At 29.9% G+C, this 21234-nt stretch overlaps 1 protein-coding gene across 7 annotated transcripts in view; it reads right to left on the reverse strand.

Moving 5' to 3' along the window:
- Window positions 1-21234, reverse strand: part of LOC108769804 (G protein-activated inward rectifier potassium channel 3) — a 67962-nt gene that overhangs the window by 23698 nt on the left and 23030 nt on the right. Inside the window, exons 1-3 of one of the 7 annotated variants that reach the window (XM_018521012.1) lie at window positions 13475-13663; window positions 11854-12066; window positions 10891-11045 (exon numbers count right to left, since the gene is read on the reverse strand). The exons of 3 other annotated variants lie outside the window; for them this stretch is intronic. In XM_018521012.1, the coding sequence (XP_018376514.1) occupies window positions 10891-11030 (140 nt within the window). In that variant the 5' untranslated portion in view covers window positions 11031-11045; window positions 11854-12066; window positions 13475-13663. Of the gene's footprint in view, window positions 1-10890; window positions 11046-11393; window positions 11624-11853; window positions 12067-13128; window positions 13322-13474; window positions 13664-21234 lie in introns of those variants that run through there. 3 more of the 7 variants (XM_018521011.1, XM_018521010.1, XM_018521013.1) reach the window with 3 other exon arrangements.

Consider the following 21234-nt stretch of genomic DNA (forward strand, 5'->3'; position numbering starts at 1 on the left):
CGACGTTAGCACGCTATATTTTCAATCTTGTTTTTTTCATATTAAAAGTGCGGAACTATTTATTATTTTTAGTTAGAACTGTAGAACTATGAAAAGTGCTACTGGAACTGTTGTACTTTTTTTGATATCGATAGATTGCCGTGCTGGCTTCACAGATCCCTGCTCTTGTTAGGCTCGCTAAAGTAACTGATGGATTCGCAAATCAAGTTTCACTTGCTTTATTTCAATTACAAATATACAGCGCTTGTAAACCGGAAAAAGTAATGAATGTACTCGCGTTTCGCGCGTGATCTGTCTCATCGATCATAAACTAAAAAAGTAATAGAAAGGAAAAAACCTAGTCATCGCGAATGCACCGCCGCGTGGAGCGAAACTAAACTAAAACTAAACGATTCAAGCGCCAATTCTCCGCTCCTACAGCTCTCCTGTAAAAACTATTTGTCAGACGCAATTTTGCAAAAGGAAAAAGTTGTTCCTTTTAGCTATAATATTCTTTTAGATAAAGTATAACGTCTTGTACTTCGTGGGTGCGAATTTTGAAACACCTTGTATACATATACAGGGTGTCCCATTTTTAATTTGACAGTCAAATATTAAGAAATCACGGGGTTTTAGAGAAAAATATTTCAGATAAAAGTAGGATTTCGAGGGAGTCATAATGTGGTGACCTTAAAGTGCCTGTGTACGGCGTTTTTCAAGTCATTTAAAGGTCAACTTTATTTTTTTAAATGGAATGTGGTATTTTTTATTCTATAATCGGAAAGAGCGTTTAATTTTACGTAAAAAAATACTAGAACACTTTTGGTCTAAACTCTTTATTTAAGGAGATATTACATGAAAAAGAAAAAAAAGATATTACATGAAATTTCAATTTAATAGGTGCTCAACATTAGCACCATTAATTTCACGATATAATCTTATTCTTTGAAGAAAATTTGTTTCTAATGACAATAACACATTACGTGGAATACTGCGGCAAGAATTTTTTATTTGCTTCTTTATATCATTTCTCGTTGTTGGCAGATTTCGAAAAACAATATTTTTAAGATAGACCCACAAATAAAAATTTGCAGGTGTAAGATCCGAAGATCTTGGAGACCAGGCAACATATCCACCGCGACCAACCCATCGATGTACATAGCGTGTATTTAGAAAGTCTTATAATGCGAGAATAATGCGGTGGTGCGTCATGTTGAATCCATATCTTTAATCGCGTGTCGAGGTCAATATTTGGTAACAGCCTCGGCAGTCTGTTTTGAATCAAATGTAAATAATTTTCTCCGGTAACGGTACGATAAAAAAATAAGGACCAATGATCTATACATTTAAAATTCCGCACCATACATTTAAAGACCAGCGATATTGATAGTCAACTAGTCGGAATCATCTTGGATTTCACGTCAACCAGTAATGCCTATTGTGTCGGTTTAATATATCATTGCTGCAAAACGTTGCTTCATCACTAAACATAACTAAATTGAAAAAACCAGGAATTTGCTCTGCAACCCATCGGCAGAATTCAACTCTCTGCCTTCGATCGTTTTCGCTTAAGGCCTGAACTAACGTAATATAGTAAGGATGGTACCTAAAGGATTTCAGAATTCTGTGTGCTGTTAATCTTGGCACTCTTACTTGACACTCTATTTCTACGCCTATAAGTTCAGTCATTTATCGTAGCGAGGCGCTGTAACACACACACAAGTACGAGCCCATGTACATGTACTCGCCTTCGGCACGCCGAGAGCACATGTACATGGACTCGTGCCTGTGTGTGTGGCTACCGGTTTCGCCAGGTCGTCATCTGATTCTGTGTTGCCACCGTCAATGTAGAGTTCTTAGCTAAGTATTTTGCTATTGAGAGTATTGATAAGAGGTGGAATTTTGTGAGAGATAAGGTCAATATCTCGAAAAATGAGTTTATGTTGGGTGTCCGGTTGGTACTCAATTCAACTTATTTTAGTTTTGATGGTCAATTTTATAAATAAAATTTTGGTACCCCTATGGGTTCGCCTCTCTCTCCAATATTAGCCGATTTAGTAATGAGGGATTTGGAGACAAGGGCATTGGAAACCTTGGGTTTTCAACCTTTGTTTTACTTTCGGTACGTAGATGATATCGTTATGGCAGTTCCAAAAAAATTAGTTGACTTTACATTTCAATTCGTTACATAACAGATTAAAATTTACCTTAGAATTTGGTGCCGACAAAATAAATTTTTTGAATTACTATTAATAATAACAGTTTAATTGAATTTGACTGGTACCATAAGCCTACGTATTCGGGAAGATACCTTAATTTTTTATCGGCACACCCACTCTCACAAAAAAGAGGCATAATAATAGGTATGACAGAGCGTTTTTATTATTGGATCCGAAGGATCAGAAAAATTTTGAACATATTGTTAGTACATTATTAAGAAATGATTATCCTATTGATTTAATTTTCAATACTATTAATGCACGTTTAAAAATTCTCTTTCATAAAGGTACAATACAACAGAAAGAATCAAGTGACGAAATCAAGAGGGAGTACTTTGTGGTTTGTACTACCTTATGTTCCAAAAATTTTAGACGAGTTTAAAAGAATTAGTAAAACCTTTAATACTAAATTAGCTTTTACTAGTTTAAATAAATTAAATAGTTTGATCAAGGGACATAAAGACATTCTCTCAAGAGAAAAAAGAAAAAATGTAGTTTATAAAATTTCACGTAAATCTTGCGATGCCTCTTACGTCGGACAGACGAAAAGAAAATTAAAAATAGATTGGCTGAGCACCGCAATCATATTAAGGGGATGCTAAACCGATTACCCAACTCAATCAAGGTCGATAGTACAGACTTTTTAAATTCCAATTTCGATAATAGTGGCGACATCTTTGATTTAGTTTTTACATTATATTATATAATATATATCATTCTGTCTTACTCAAACGCATACATCTGTTCTTATCTAACATATGCCAGCACCATCTATCGCAAGACCGCGCAACTACTGCTACACGGAATTTCGGCTCTGTTGACAGTCCCAGTCTCCGCAAAGCATCTGTATACACGTATTTCCTATTCGGTGGGAATATATCTTTTCTAGACTTTCAATCTTAGTTCTACAAATTCGGTATCGTTCGTTTCAATAATATGATGTTTGCTGCCCGCTTATTTTCAAGATATGGACTCTAAAACTCTTATATCAAGCAAATATATATCCGAGGTGACAGCTGTGCGAGCCAAAAATAAGTAAATTTTATAATTTTTTTTCGATTTTCTCATAAAATCCAGTGTAGCAAACATCCTCTGTGTGCGTACTATAATTTAAGTAATAATACTTTTGCAATCCGTACATCCAATACGGAGAAATCCCACCGAATAGGAATGTGGTAAAACAGGGGGGCTTTAGCATCGCCTTAACCGGAATAGTAACAACTAATCAGTGATCACAGAACATCGTATTGAATTTGATCATGACTTCGACTGGAAGAATGTCGCGATTTTAGATGAAGAGCGTTCTTTGAATAAACGGTTGATATCAGAATGCCTTCATTATTAATGCAACAAAATAGTCTGAATTTACGCTGATACAGAAGGTGTACATCACAATTACATACAATTAATAAAAGACATCAAATAGTTTTATATTTTCGGTTATACAAAAATTTTTGTTTATGTATCGACATTATTTTTTTCTTTTTATTTTCGTAATTTGACCTGACATATCTTTCCGATTATATTAAGTGTATTAGTCATGTTCCGTTCGAGCTGCGATCAACATGCGTTTTTTAACTTGATACTTTTTAGTGAATATTAATGGTAATTAGTTGATCCAATGTAGAGACGAATTCCTTCTATGTCTTGGGGTGAGTCACCAGTTTTATTGTTAATTTGAAACTTGTTCAATAGAAATATTTATAAGATAATTTTAATGTTTCGAATAGATTAGAACATCAAATCTGCTAATCTGATGGGGATTTTTTCTTTGACATAAAGGGATTGATATTTTAAATTTGTTTGGCTGAAGATGGTTCCAAAGTGAACTGAAACGTACTATTTTTTGGAATAAAGAATCTATTTTTTTGGATTGAAGAATTAAGATTACGTATTAATTACCACGTTGACTCTCATTCGCCCTGATTTTGGAATTTTTTGTTGTTGAATTTAGGAGAGTCCGTAAGAAGATTACATTATAATAATTGAATTTTTAAGCAAAGCAGAGTGTGATTTAGGAGTCATACGGCGCAATTATCGTATTTAAAGAAATTATAATGTTAAAAATTATAATTTTTTAAATATAGCCCAGGAAAAAATATTGTATAAATGGACATATTTTATATATAATTATATATAAAATATACAATTTTTTATATAATTATATATAATTTTATATGTAATTATATATAATTTTATATGAAACATTTTTTCCCGGAAGTACGGTCTTTTTTAATATGGTTCCTCTAATTATTCTGTATACAAAAGTATTAAGATAGGGATACAAAAAAAAATAATTTACAAGATTAAATACTTTGTTTTGGTACATATCGACATAAAATGTTAAATATCTTGTAAACTATTAATTTTTTGATAATTTTTATTTTATTTAGTACTTTTATGAACAGGATAACGAGGTGAATTAATTGATGTAAAGAAAATACACAGTTGCTTATTTATATAAAAAAATATCAACTTTATCTATACTTTTTTAAAGCAACTATGTCTTTCTTTACACTAATTGATTCACTTATTCTATTCATAAAAGTATTAAGATACTGTTGTTAAAACGTTAATGGTTTCGCGATATTTAACATTTTATGTCAACGTGCCACAATGAAGTATAAAATACTTCGTAAACTTTGGTGTTTTGATATCTATAACTTAATAGTTTTATATGCAGAATAATTAAGATCCAACTATGTAAAAAATCGTATAATTCCATTTTATGAAGTGGGAGATAATCTTCATATCTTTTTGGCATCTCTGCCTAAAAGAAAAACAATGTGTGTACCAAAATATATACCCTTCGAAATCGCGCGTATTCTACTTTTGTCTAAAACATTTTTTTCTAAAATAAAAAATAAAAAGGATTTTAGTGGTAAGACAAAATAAAGCTGTCTAGAAATTAATAGTGCACACAACAAATGTATATAGAGTATACACATACGTATTTCATACAAAAAATAGTCTATTTTTTAATGAGAATTAATTTAATTAATGTACTAATCTTTTATTTACTTCTTAATACATATATTTCTTTTAATGAAATTATAATAAATGCATTGTAATCATTTCATTTAAAAAAAGCCTGTCCATACCTCAACTAACGAGAAAGTTACGTTAATATTATTATAATTTGCTGCACAACAAGTAATTGTTACATATGAAAAATGTTATCGTGCATTCACACTATTGAGTAAGAAATTTTAATATTATGAAATGTTACTGTTAGTTGGTATTTATTGGGTATTTTGTAATCTTCCATCAATTCTAAACACTATTCTCCTTGAATTCATAAAGTATACATCTATTGGTATAATCCAGAATAATTTATAATTATTTGATGATTTATGAGATAAAATTTCATTGTTTTAATATCTCAATATTTTTATGAGCGATATGTCCGCGTGACCTCGAGCAGTCTGTCATTAAGGTACTGTTATAGACGACCAACTAAGTCTCTTATCAAGCATTACGAGATGTTGATAAGAATCGCGCTTGAATAAACAAATATTAGTCATTTCTGTTACTTTGCTAAATTTTAAATTCTCTAAACAAAAAAGTTAAACACTAGTAAATTGTATACGATATTAATGAAGAACAAATAATATTAGTAAATTCTGTACACACCTAATATGCTCTTAATAAGTAGGTGCATACATATATGTATAATATATGTAATAATTTTTTATACTTTGTTTTATTTTGCAACTTTATTTACTATATGCTGTAGCAATTTCTATTTTTATTTTAATAAATATACGTATAATATAAAAAATTATTACACGTACATGTATATATATAGCTACTTACACAAGAACACATTAGATACCTGGGAAAAACTGTTTTATATATAATTATATAAAAATATAGTAATTATACCGAATAAGGGACCCCCCTCCTATGATCTTGAACTTGACATATGTTGTCAAGATCATGACCCTGAGTAACCTCTAACAAGTTTTAGCCGTTGCTCGTCCTTCATTAAAAAGTTATTAATAAAAAAAAACGTATAAGAGATCCCTTTTCCACCATATAAAACAGAAATTTTCTGCTTTAAAGTATATTTTACTTTCCACGCGAAGCGACTCCCACCCCACCTTCCCCCCTGCTTGGGGGCGCACAATTTTCATATTTTCTTATATAATTTTTATTCTTAGAACAGAAAATTTTTTCCTGCTTTACTCTGCATACATGATTTACGATACATGGTTTGGTTAGGATTAGGTCATTATATACCGATGGGTGTATAATAACTTACTCCTAACCTACTCCTAACCCTCCCTTAAACTACATATTTACCCAAATTTTCTGCTAAAGCAGTGAAATTGTGTTCGCGTGGAAAGTCGCGCGCCACTAAGCAATGGGAGAGATGGAATGCAGTAGGTGGATATAGTTTAGAACAGTTTCTGATGTTATATATAGCCAAAATAAGACGTTAAAAAAAAAATTTTTTTGTTAATAACTTTTTAATGAAGCACGAGCGACGGTTAACCTGCTAGAGATTACTCAGAGTCATGACCTTGACAATGTATGTCAAGGTCAAGGTTATAGAGGGGGGTCCCCTATGCGGTATATTTACCAAAAATATATATATACAATTTTATATAATTGTATATAAATGGACATATTCTATATATAATTGTATTTAATTATATGTATTTATATATAATTATATATAAAATTATATTAAATTATACAGGATGATTAAAAAAAATTGTCCTTAATGTGTCATATTCCTGATTCATTCTAAGAAGTTTTTTTCTTTATGAAAATTTTGTCTGAAGCTTAGTTTTCAAATTACAAGAAGAAATGGTTAGCATATCACGGGCCAAGTAGAGGAGAGGGACAGGAACGGCGCGGGGTGATCCCGATTGACCACGGCTCGATTGGATACCACCAATCACAGCGACCGGTGCTTAGAAGCTTTGTAGTCTCAAGCGCTGTGAGTGGCTCGTGTCCAATTGAGCCGTCCAACTGGGTGCCACCCAAACGGCACCTACGGTTAGACGCGAGCGCTTTATGCGCGTAGCGCATACTGATCGGATGCATTCACACATTTATAAAAACACATTTCTTCTTACTTTTCCCCTTTACTATACTATCTCTTTGTATTTCACATACTTTAAATATGATAATTTCGTTAAATTATAAATTAGAGTGATGAAATTAAAATGAATATTGAACACTTTGAGTATCGGATTGATTTTTAACTACATTGATAAAATTGTTAGAGAAATGTAATAAAAGAGCGAAATTAGACAATAATTACGTGCGATAAGCATGTAATTAAAACTACTATTGACATACAAATTAAACAATTATTTCAGTACGTCGAATTCTAACAGCATTTCTTACAATTCGATGTACCGAAAACTTGTTAGACTTAATTGTATGTCAATAGACGTTACAATACTTGTAACACGCAATTATTGTCCAATTTCTCATTTTTCAAAAATTTCTCTAACAATTTTATCTACGCTATCGCGCTCGTAGCATTTATTACATACTTATGTGAAGTCTTATGAGAAACGTGATTGCAATTCTTAACAGTTGTGAATTCAAAGAGTTGTGAATATTTAAAACAACAACGTAAGCCAAATACACTTTAACAACTTATTATTATCTTAATTATAGAATTGTTATTATCTTGTAAAAAAAAATGTTCAATGATTCCATTTTGTTCTAGTTTCTTGAAACAGTCGTAGGAATAAATTTGAATGCATCATAACAGTACTCGACACGCTGTAATTCACTTTTTTCACTCAAATATTAAATGTCTTTTAAGTACGTAGATATCAAGTCACACGTTCTCACAATGAGATTTTTCTATTATAAATTGTCACGTTTCAACATATTGACACTTCGATTACACTAACTTGATAAAACGAGGAATTTATTAACCGATTTATTAATTAACCATTGACAATCACGAACGATTGATTATTCGGCGATTGAAAATCACATGAAGAAAGAAAAACGTCTGGAAGTTCGTATACAACACAACGTGTTTATGTGCGACAAGCAGCTGACTGACTTTCTTGGTTATGGGTGCAGTGAGTGCAGTTCACGCAGCGCCTTAGTGATGTGCAATAATTTTATCAACGTAATTAAAAAACAATGCGATACTCAAAGGGTTCAATATTCATTTTAATTTCATCACTCTAATTTATAATTTAACGAAATTATCATATTTAAAGTATATGAAAGACAAAGAGTGTAGTAGAGGGAAAAGTAAGAAGAAACGTGTTTTTATAAACATGTGATTGCATCCGAACAGTATGCGCCCCATACATAAATACTCGCGTCTAACCGTGAGCGCCGCTCTTGTCCGTCTCCTCTATGCGGTCCGTGATACGCTAACTATTTCTTCTTGTAATTTGAAAACTAAGCTTCAGACAAAATTTTCGCAAAGGAAAAATCGTCTTAGAATTAAGTCAGGAATATGACACTTTAAGGATAAACATTTTTTTAATCACCCTGTATATAAAATTATATATAATTTTATATAATTATATAAAATTTTTTTTTCCGGGTATGTATAGGATTTACTATATAATCGTGTATAACCTATTAGTATCTGTCTCTCTTTTGCTTATAAAGAATTTCAGAAAAATTTAAATGAAGAAGTTCAAATGAATACAAGTGGACAAACCGTATATTAAAGCTTGAAATTTAAAATGCCTATTATGGTCGAAGCTGGATCTTCATTGCTTTAAATAATTCAATCTTGAATTACTAATATATACTATATGTATATGTACTTGCATGTATACCATATTGTAGTCTTTTCAAACTGCGTGTCGAATTGTTTTTCCGGACTATAAACGCAATTAAAACTACTCTAGTAATCGCGAATTAAATTGACAAGCAATTTAATAATTTAATGCTATCATCAAGCATCATATTATAAAGATGTTAATATATTATAAAACTGTTAATAAATATATCAAAGATATATTAAAGATTAATATTTTATGGATAAAAAAGAATAATAAAGTCAACAAATCGTATGTTAAGGATCAATATTTTATAGATAAAAAAGAATAATAAAGTTCATATTATGAATATAATTATAATTATATAATTACGCACTACGATTTTATCGCATAGATGTTATTCTCATTTCAGACTAGCTTGAATATTTTTAATTCGATTCTTTAAAAAATTTTTTTGTAAATAAGAACAATTCTTTATTTTATTTATTTTTGTATTTGGGAGAAAGGATTTACAGTTTAATAAATATCAATATTATATAATTATATACATGCACGTAATATATTCATGACATATTATATAATTAATTTGTGTTTACACCTTTTATAAAAGCTTCTATAAAAGATAAGATGTTTTTTTTTATTTTATCATATTCATCAATAAATTAATTGACTGCGTGTGTACAATTCTGTTCTTTGATAATTATCTTTTTATGTGAATAATTATGATAAAATTTATTTTAGTCTATATTATAAAAAAAATCAATGTTATATATTATTTATACTTTTACCATTATGGTGCTATTAAAAATGCAATCATTGTGCACTTTTTCATGCACCACATATTAATGATTATGATCATAGCGATTTCTTGACGTGAACAAGGTTTTTTATTCATAGAATACATATTCGTATATTTAGACTGTGTTCCAAAATTTACAGCGCTGAAAATCTACAGTTTACGTTACGTATACTATACATTTTCAGCATTGGCAGTGAATTTTGAAACACAGCTTTACTTACAATGTGTATAAAAAAGAATTTCTTTTTTTTAATAAAATTACTACATTATAAAATTACTACATTTTATTTTAAGAAGGATTTTATAGGCAAAATCTCCAAGTTTTCGGTTATTTTGAAAAATTAATTAGATACAATATTTATAAAGATTTATTTATTAATGAACAATTTGTATCTCTTGCTTAATTCACGTCGATATTAGATCTTATTATTTTCTTCTATTGATTATATATATAGGGATATAATCTTATAAGAAAATAATTATCGTAATAATTATCTTTATTACTAATAATCAATTGCTGCTATATTATAAATATTTCCAAGATGAAATAGTTTAAATTGTTTAAAAAAATGTCCTAATTTTAATATACTAATTTTTTGTTGGATTTTATATTTTTATCCGAGAGTTTCAACTCTCATAGACAGATTGGAATATCACATTCGAGAGAGAAAAAGCAAGAAATGAAAAAAAAAGTATATTGTTTTAATTATTTGTAAGAAATGTTTTTTGTATCAACAATTTTTCAACTTGTACTTTTATATTACAATTTCTTGTGTTTAAAAAATACGTAAATACCAATCTTGTATACAGAAACATTTAAAAAGTAATGTTAAAACATGTCATTCTATACGTAATATTTTCATGACGAAAGTTGCAAGCGATTTAGGCCCAGTTCCACAATTCACGGTTAATTCTTAACCGAGGTTCAATTTGTTTCTCATCTCTTTCCAATTCTAGAATTGGAAAAAGATGAGAAATAAGTTAAACCTCGGTTAAGAGTTAACCGTGAGTTGTGAAACTGAGCCTTAGAGTGATTGCATGAACTTAATATTTCTCATGATGTTTTCGACAGATGTTTTGATTTTGTTTCATATTAATAATATGAAATTATACAGGAATTTTTGTACTTTTTAAATAAAATAAGAGAAAAATCTAAATATTTTTGCTTTACCTATATTTTAAGGAAGAATACGGGTTCTTTGTCATTTGCATAATCGGTGTCATCGGCGTAGTCGGTGATATCAGCTTTTGTTCTTCCTCACAATCTAGTGATGGAGATTTGCCGCCCATTTTCAACACATTGCCATTCATTCCGTTTATGACTCACTATAATGTACAATACTAATCTCAATATTGAATAAATGCTTTAATAGCGACACAACTACAAATGTAGTTTATTTAAGGTATTTTGAATACAAACTTCAGCAGTATTAACTATTTGTACATTATTGTATTAAATGTATTTATCTTATAAAGATTCAAAATTAATTGTTCTTTAAAAAATTCCATTCTTCACTTCTGATTGTTACTTCTTCAATCAATCTTAATTTATAATCTTTTAATACTCTAAAATTTGATTTACATATTTCCTTTCATTGAACTTCTTTGTACAAAGATATTCAATAATTTATGGAGATCCATTTTTCACTGTCAATTATTGTTACAAATTTTTACCTCATTTGAAAATTTTTATATTAGTTTTTTAACGTAAAAACACGGAGTTGTTGATGAATATATCTTCAGTACAATTCTTGCGCTTTTGTCTTTCAAATTTCTGTTTTATGAACATTTGTGGATTTCCATGACGTTGTACGGATTTTTAAAAATCTTAAAAATTTCTCTTTTTAATTATTTTTTTCTAATTTATGGATATGCTACAGAAAATGAGATCTTCACCATTCTTCTATTGAATTTGTTTTTTTTTCACGGAGATATAAGCTTTCCAGACATTTATTTGTTATTTTCAATTTTCGTATTCAATCGTAATGCCTCACTTCACCTATAAAGTTTGTAATTTTGAATAGTATTCTAATTTGCAATATACTTATTGATAATGAAATTTCTGAGATAGTTCAATCAATTAAATGACGCGTGCTTTGCTCGACAAAGACGAATATGATAGTAGAATATTTACCGCTGTAGGATAAACTGCGGCAAGTGGCTGATCATCTACAATCTTATATATGTATATAGCATGTACTAATCATTGAGCACCATTTATCGGTCGCTAAAATGTTATTTGTTCTTTCTATTCTCGCGTAGAAAAGGTGATCACTCGCGTCGATTACGTCATTCGCGCACGATGAACAGATAGGTGACCGTTTCTGCCTGTAACAAATCTATAACTCTCCAACAATGTCATAATATAGTGTCATCAGTAACAAAGTAATAATATAATATCATATGAGATATATATACATGTATATATATAATAATCATTTACTTTATTATGTTCGAAATAATTATAGCACTCGAACAAAATATTTTCTGATAATTTATTTTTTTGAAAATTTATGTCATATATGAAGATATTATTTCTTTATAAATATATATTTTGGTTATTTGCAATTTTTGAAGTTGGAAATAGATTTATGAAAAGAAAAGTGGAAAATTGATATAATGCTTTCTAATTAAAAATAGGATATGATTAAATATACTTCATATATAATTGTATCAATACTTTATGGTATATATAAGGTGTCCCGTAAATTTTGGCCAATCGCTTTTGTGTAAATAAAGGGGACTAAATTAACTGAGTCGAAAAGTTCTCTACTATTTTGCAATTTTTGCGATAGTTAACAAGATATTAATTACTAAAAATCGCAAAAATATTGATTTTCAATAATTTTTTACTCAAATATTATCAACTTTACAGAAAAACAGCGACAGACAAAAATTATTTATTTTCTTCTCCTAAAGTTCTGAGAATTTTTTCAGAATTTTTTAATACCGCGTTTTTTCATGTTGGTACAAATAAGAAAATGCAGTACTAAAAAGTTGATAAAAAATTCTGAAAAAATTCTTAGAGTTCTATATGAGAAGAAAATAAATAATTTTTATCTCTTGCAGTTTTTCTGTAAAGTTGATAGAGATAGTATTTGAGTAAAAAATTATTCAAGACCAATATTTGGTAATTTTTAGTAATTAATATCTTGTTAACTTTTGCGAAAATTACAAAATGGTAGAAGACTTTTCGATTCAGTTTAGTCCGCTCTATCTACACAAAAACGATTGGCCAAAACTTACGGGACACCCTGTATATATATACATATATATATATATATATATATACATATATATACATATATATTGGTATCAATTTTACACTTAGGAAGTATCATATTAATGACAAATAATCAATTAATATGACAAATTTATGTATTTTTAGTTACACTTTTTTTGTTTGCACTTTTCTTTTGTTCTTCCTGTAAAATTAGTAGTCACATGATCTATAATAGTCATATGATGTAGATAGTCATATCACCGTAAGATGTATACAAGGTGGGCTAAAATATCAATATACAAAGTGACTGAAAGTTAATGATGGCTCAAATATTAATGCACGTAGTAACTAATAGTCAATTTTAATGAAGATTTCTAAAATTATAGTTTTTAATTACATCTATTCTTTCTTTTCAGAAAATATAAGTTAAAGAAATTAATTTAAATATAGGTCATATATAAAAAATTTAATGGTAAAACCATGTAGCACATGAGATTCTTAATTTAGTGTTAATTTCGTATTTATTATTTACTACTTATGTAATTAAAATTTTAAAGAATATCGCAGTTATTAACGATCATCCGAAAATTATAGAATTGAAACAAACGATCGAGACTGATGACGAAGAAAGATAAAAACGACTGCGCGATTCTCGTTTGACTGTTTGACTGACGTCGCGTACTTCTTATCGGTGCCTTGGCATCTTGTTATCAGGATATGATTGGCTGCTGAAATTGTGTTGATGTATGCAAAACTTGTTCAGCCAAAATGTTGTTTTCTACTTGTCGGCCAGAGAGATATCATAAATTGTTATAAATATACATTATATATTTATATACACTTATTTAAAAATTTATTAAGATTGAAAGATGAGTATAGAAAATATTTTTATGCACAGGTAAAAAAAAATAAAACAAAATTTCGTGCGATATATTTTATAAATTTATATTGATATCTTTTAAGAGAGAGAGAAATAATAATTAATATTTCAAAGAATTACTACAGGGAGATTTAAAAAAATTTATCCAACAAAAAAATACTGTTACGTAACTTATTTTTATTTTACGATTGTAACGTAAGATTAGAGCTTCCGTTTAAGAGGGCATAGAACTCTTTCGGTTTCAAAAAGTATGACTTTTTTATGTTTTTTTTCTGGAAAAAATATATAAGCTACAAGGATTGAATTTTTTTTGTAAATAAAAGGATATATTTTTTACTACTAATCACAATTTTCTATTTTATGTTTCACTGAAAATTCCCCTTCTCCCTTCTTTTTTCCTAAGCTGTACATGGCATGCAGTATTTCAGAAATATCTTCAACCTGGTTCATCTGAAATAAAAAATTTAAAAAGTCTTGAAATATATAAAAAATTATAGTTCCTATCCTCTGGATGTGATTTTTAAATTTTTTATTTTTAATAAAATGGCGGACTTTCAAGCTTGAAGAATCGATTTTTGACAAAAATTTCAACTTTCTTTCTGAAAAACAAAACAAAAAATAAAGAAATCGAAAAAATCATCCCATAGGGACTACAATTTTTAATATATTTTAAGACTCTTTTTGAATTTTTTGTTTCAGATGAAGCAGGTCGGAGATATTTCTGGTCCGTGAAATGCATACCATGCAAGGTATGGAAGAAAAAGGGACCTAGAAAGAAGGAGGATACCTTTCAGGAAAACAAAATAAAAAATTATGATTAGTAGTAAAAAATATGTATTTTATTTACAAAAAATTCAAACTCTGTAGTCTTATATATCTTTTAAGAAAAAATCATGAAAAATAAAGCATTCATTTTGAAGTCGAAAGAGTCTTATGCCCTGTTAAGCTAATTCCCGAAAATTTCTATGTCCCATTTTTTTTTCAATAACTTAAAAAGTGATCAAAGATGCGTTTTCTTTTTTTTATACTTTAACCCGGTTTTTTTTTAATCTGACATGCTGGAACATTTTTAATTCGTAATTTACGAGAAAAAGATATCAGAATCACTGGCAACAAATTGTCACAAAAATTGTGAAAAAAGTTTCAAAATATTACGCAATATGTATATAGGATATACAGTGTATACAGTATGTTTATAAAATGAGAAATGTTTCTTATTATTTCCAAGTTTAAAGTTGCTGTTTTTCATATATTTTGTTACAAAAGATCTAATATTCTTTGGGACTACAAAAATCGTAACTTTTTTTTCATGGTTAAACAATAAAACTATCTTAAAAATATTAAATAGCATTCTTCTTTTATAATTCAATATTATATTACAATCTTTGAATATTATTTTAAAGAGTTTCTTAAAGCGAAAAATTTTTGTACAAGGTTATAACACGCTGCTTCAAAATGGCAAAGAATAAAAAAGGAAATACATAAATTTATATTAGAATATTTTAAAATTTACACATTTTTGTTGTTACAGACGTTTTATAAAATTTGATTAAAAATAATAATTTAGGTAATCTTTAGATTTAGATAGTTTTGTGTATTTTTACTTAGTGATGGCTTGTCTTTTTATTTTAAACACTTTTTAGATTTGATTATAGTTTCTTGATGATATTCAGTATATAAATCAATTGTTAAAAATATATAAATAATAAAGTTTGTTATTCTATAATTATATCACTTATCTTGATTCATGTCGCATACATTTATTATTATTATCGTTATAGTGATATAATTTCCAAATTGAATTTTGTGACGAAACATTCAAATTTTATGATTTTTTAAATCATAAGAGTTAGAATATAAAAATTAGTTAAAGTATAATATTAAAAATTGATAATGGTTATTTTTTAAAATTATATATAAGTCATAATATAAATAAATATTATTTTTTGGTATAGGATAGTTTTTTGTTACTTTCATCTAAAATCTCTAGTTGTATTTCTAGTTGTAATATAGTCAATAAAATTTAGAAATAATAAGAAAGTAATAGATTTTTAAACGGTATAAATATTTACCTTAGAAAAAGAGGAGAAAAGTTAATATATTTATCAAATAATAGCCCTAATTGTTACATAAATCACAAGTTCCGTAATTCAGCATTAAAACGACAAATAAATGTGAAACGATTGCACTTACCGCCTGTTTCGTTTGGACCTTACGCAAGTAGGTCTTTTCATCGAAATATTTAATCGCTTGCTATCCATGATCAATAATTTCAATCTGTACGAGTTAAATATTTGCAGAAATAGATCTATCGTTTCAATTCTTCAATATCATTCACGACCGGATCAGATCCAACTAACCGTTATCACATGGCGATAACGAACCATTCTACCAATTAAATTAACGAAGAGCTCGGTTTAATAAAGGTTGCATGATTGATGATTTCTCTTCTCTTCTAATCATTGCTAATTATAATTTCTTCAATAATCTCGAAACTTTGTTTTCAGCAAATTTCATGAATTTAAATTTCTGATACTGTACACACGTTTATATCAAAATCCCATATACAAAAAGGATTAATTAAGGTAATTATTCACTTTAGGAAAAGCATCTTCAATGATCTTGACCTTGACACATGTTGTCAAAGATATTTTCCTGAGTGACCTCCAAAAAGTTTTAGCTCGTTTATTAAAAAGTTATTAACAAGAAGAGTTGAATTTAATTTAGTTTAAATATTGCATTACTAACATATTTGCATATGCTCTATACGCAACTGCCAACTATACAGGGTGGCCCACTTAAATCGACCATCTGAAAGATCTCTCTCTCTCTCTCTCTCTCTCTCTCTCTCTCTCTCTCTCTCTCTCTCTCTCTCAAAATTTACTTATTTTTGATGGTATAAAAAAACGTTTCAAATGGAAGTGGAAAGGTTTCGAGGGGGACGTATTTTGGTCATGTTATTTAACATTTTATGTTAATATGTGCCAGAATAAAGTGTAAATATCTCGTAAACTATTAGTTTTTTGATATTACTACCTTAATACTTTTATATACAGAATAATTAGAGGAATCATATCGTGTAAAAAAATCATACAATTCCATTTAAATAAGTTGAGGTGACCTTCATATCTCTTTGGCGCCTCCACCTAGAAAAAAGACAACGTAACCAAAATACGTCCCCTTCGAAACCGTTCCACTTTCGTTTGAAACATTTTTTTGTATCATTAAAAATAAGCGAAATATTCAAGATGTTCAATTTAAGTGAACCACCCTTATACGTGTGTGTTATCATGATTAAAATGCGTATAAAATATAAAATAAGCAAGTTTTTAGAATTTATTTCCTCCGTAAAAGCTGTACTTGCAATTGATCATTCGATAGGTGAACTTTCGAAACATCTAACGCTCGATTATTATGAATTTTAGCAGAAGTACTCTTAAGTGATGTCAAATGAATGCTTTTGTAACGATGTACCCTGAAATGCATGCAGCGGCCAGAGGCCTTGTGCAACGATGACGAAGCGCCGTGCGCACGCAATTTTTTAAAAATAAAACAAACATAATTTCAGGGTGATAGCAGCAATGGCAGATATCCACCGAACACTACCGAAGACGAACCGAATTTCGCTAACCGGCATCTCCCACAAGTGCGCAGCGACGCTCCATTCGAGATACCGATACGCGGGAATCAGTGATGCACATTTGGTCCCGGACATCTCAGAGAATCAGCTCCACTTTTGCCTCACCAAGTGACGCCGCGCTCGGCCAGCTTCGGCGCTGAGCGAGCGAAGCAGCGATAGAGGCTATCCTTTTCGCCTTCGGCAACCTTCGATACGCCGAGAGCGAATAAAATAACGAGAGAAAAAGAGGCAGAAAGCTTTTTTCGCTCTAGTCGCTTGTTTTCGCTTAAAAACAAGCGAAAACCATTTCTGCCAAAATTCGTGGCAATTGGGTGTTGGACGTTTTCGGAAGTTTATCCCAATTAATTAAAAAGCTTACCTAATGTAAATTAGGTAAGCTTTAAACCAATGTGATTTGGATTAAAATTTAAACCAATGTGATTTGGATTAAAATTTTGCTTTGTGTGGAAAGTTATGAACCCATGTGGAAGCAATACAGCATCACGTGGTTAGAAAGTGAATCCTCGCTTTGCATCGTAAAGTATATACATAGATATAGAGTTTCAATCCCCCTCCGCCTCCCCCCCACCCCTATTCAGGACTTCACAAACGCTTTGCGTTGAAAACTGTAAACCCAAGTTGAACTTTGCTTTGTGTGGGTATATAATTTTCCACTCAAAGTGGGATACAACCCAAACTTATGTGTCTTGTTTTTTCGATAGTGAAGTCCCCGTAGAAAGGTACGGAGTGGAACCCACTGTGTCCACATATACACTTTATAACGCAAAGTGAAGTTCTATATATATAGGTTCATAACTTTTCATGCGAAAATGTACTAGGTTGTTGGGAAAGATCGATCGTATTAAATTTTTTCGCGTTCCATGTTACTACTTAATCAGTGAGAGTGAGGGTGCTCCGAACGATTTTGTGTTTGTTTTCAAATTTTCTCGGGTCCGTGAGCTCGTCAAGAAAACTTCGCAGATCTTCTTAAATGCAATCATTTCCGTAGAAATTAGATGAAAAGACGAAGAATTAGAAGATTCATTTTTGTCATATAATGCTGTATTGCTTCCAACATGGTTTCGCAGGCAATGAATGAGATATCCTCTGTATATGGAGTCACGCACCTGACAGTTCGGAAGTGGTATCGATGGTTTGAGCTAGCAATTTCAACGTGGAAATCTAAGTTCGCTCTGATCGGCCTCACAAGGTTGATAAAATATCTCTTAAGAACCTCCTACACAAAAATCTGCGGATAACCGTTGTGCACGTGTCACACTACGCATTAAAGATTGAGGATTGCAAATTAAAGATTAGAATTTTTAACCAATCAGGTAATTTTAATGTTAATCCGTTTTATTCTAATTGGCTGAATTCTAATCCTCAATTCGCAATTCTCAGTTTCCAATGCGTAGTATGACAAGGGCATTGGAAAACTCAACACTCTGCACAAGTCTGTTTCTACCGTGATTGTGTTTCGATAGCTGTGTCGAAAATATTCTTTTTATTTACAAGGTTAGTAGCGCTGTAACTAACATAGATTTGTTTCGTAAGGGATCAGGGGTGGCACCCAGTTGGACACGGCTCAATTGGACACGAGCCACTCACAGCGCTTGAGACTACAAAGCTCTTAAGCACCGGTCGCTGTGATTGGTGGTGTCCAATCGAGCCGTGATCAATCGGGATCACCTCGGGATCAGTCGACATCGTGATTTTCATTTGCGTCGGCTTGTCCAGCAGAGACGTTATTTTTTACTTTTGTTACAATTTAATATAGTTAATTATTTATCATTATACATATTTATTAAAACATTATTTAAATAATATGGAGGGAATATTGGATGAGAATAAATTTAATTAAATAAAGAAATCCTATATTCGGCATAACAAAAAAATTGGACCATGGATTGATTAAATTAAACAGTACATTAAAAACAGCTGAGTGCATAGTAATTCTTTGTATGTAAACATAATTCAAAATAAAATGCATTTATAAATACAACAACATGATATTCAAGGTTAATAAGAGTAAAAAAACGCAATGAGCCTCTCCATTTTTCTTTTCATAAAATTATAATTGAAAAAGATATATAAAACAACAGCAGAGAAAATAAAAAAAAAATAAAAACATTACAAAATACAATTACATGTTTCAACCTTACGTTTAGGTCCTCTTCAGATTATTTTATAAAGTTACGCATTTATAAAGTAACCAGTCTCAATTATATACGAATCTATGACACACTTGAGATTGTTATGGCGACTAATGACGAATGAAGACGGTCATGTAATTTACGTCACAAATCGACAAACTGAGGGATTTAGTGATACATGGACTTATTTTAATAGAAATATTCATGAAATACTATGGTTTCGGAACCATATCTTGAGATGAAAGATCTGTATACATAATTGAAACTTGTAATTTTGTAAATGCATTTTCTTTCGAATTATGTTTATGTACAAAGAGGAATTACTGTGCACTTGGTTACTTTTAATGTAATGTTTAATTTAATCAGCCCATACCATAGTCCAATTTCTTTATTAATATTGTATCATTGAAGATGATCACATTAAAGGTCGAAACGTTAAAATTATAATCGTTGACTTATTTGCTGTCTTATATATAAAATTCGTATATGATATCTAGCATGGTTCTAATAGCCCTAATATTGTAATACTTGAACAATTTTTTATATCTCGAACACAGCTCCTTAAAAATATGTCGGAGACAGAGAAAGGATACAAGTTTACAAACAAAAAATTGATTCCTTTATTGAGATCTCTTATCCTTTAAAGTTTGTCCTTAATGTCTTGAAACACTCTGTATATACATATAAGCTAATGATTATACTTGCATCAACATAAAAAATGATAATCAGTACTACAAATTATCATTGTCGTTATTTATATTTTGTAATTCTGCATACCGCGTGACCGAATATAGGATTCTTTTATTTCATTAAATTTATTCTAATCGGTCCAATATTCGCTCCATATTGTTTAAATAATGTTTTTATAAATATGTAATAATGATAAATAATGATAAATAATTAACTATATTGTAACAAAAGTAAAAAAATAACATCTCTGCTGGTCATAAGACGATGCAAATTTTTTTATTCTTTTTTCTAGCGCTGTGATTGGTTTATGCGCAAATGGCTCGTGTGCAATTAATATACACTCAAGATTTGAAACGAACTTTTCGAACTTAATATTATCTTATATATCGAACTTAATATACATCATATTATTGTTTTAAGTATTAAAAAGAATAATTAACTTTATTTGTTAATAACTTTTTAATGAATAATGAGCGATGGTTAAAACTTGTTGGAGGTAACTCAGAAGAGCGTCCTTAATTGACGACATATGACAAGATCAAGGCCAGAATCGGGACTAGACATTTTCGGCGCCCGAGACAAAAGAAAAAAATGCGCCCATAGACATATAAGATAGACCCAGCATCCGTATACTTCTCTATAGTATATGCTGGGTTTGACAGAACGGTGCGAGAGATGCAAAATATCGGGGCAACCTGTCTTTCTCTGTGTGCGCATCTTGACAATCTTGACAAAATCAAAATGGCTGCCTACGCTAGAATTGCCTGTATTCTTTGCACCCATTATTAATAACCAGGGTTGGGTAGTGCCAAGTTAAAAAGCTAAAAGTTAAGTTAAAAAGTTGAAAAGTTAAATAATTTTAACTTAACTTAGTTACATTTTAGACTCTTAACTTTTTAACTTTATTTAGTTACATTTTATCGATAACTATTAACTTTTTATTTAAATTT

Source organism: Trachymyrmex cornetzi, unplaced genomic scaffold (assembly GCF_001594075.2).
Source record: "Trachymyrmex cornetzi isolate Tcor2-1 unplaced genomic scaffold, Tcor1.1 scaffold95, whole genome shotgun sequence".
Lineage (NCBI taxonomy): Eukaryota > Metazoa > Arthropoda > Insecta > Hymenoptera > Formicidae > Trachymyrmex > Trachymyrmex cornetzi.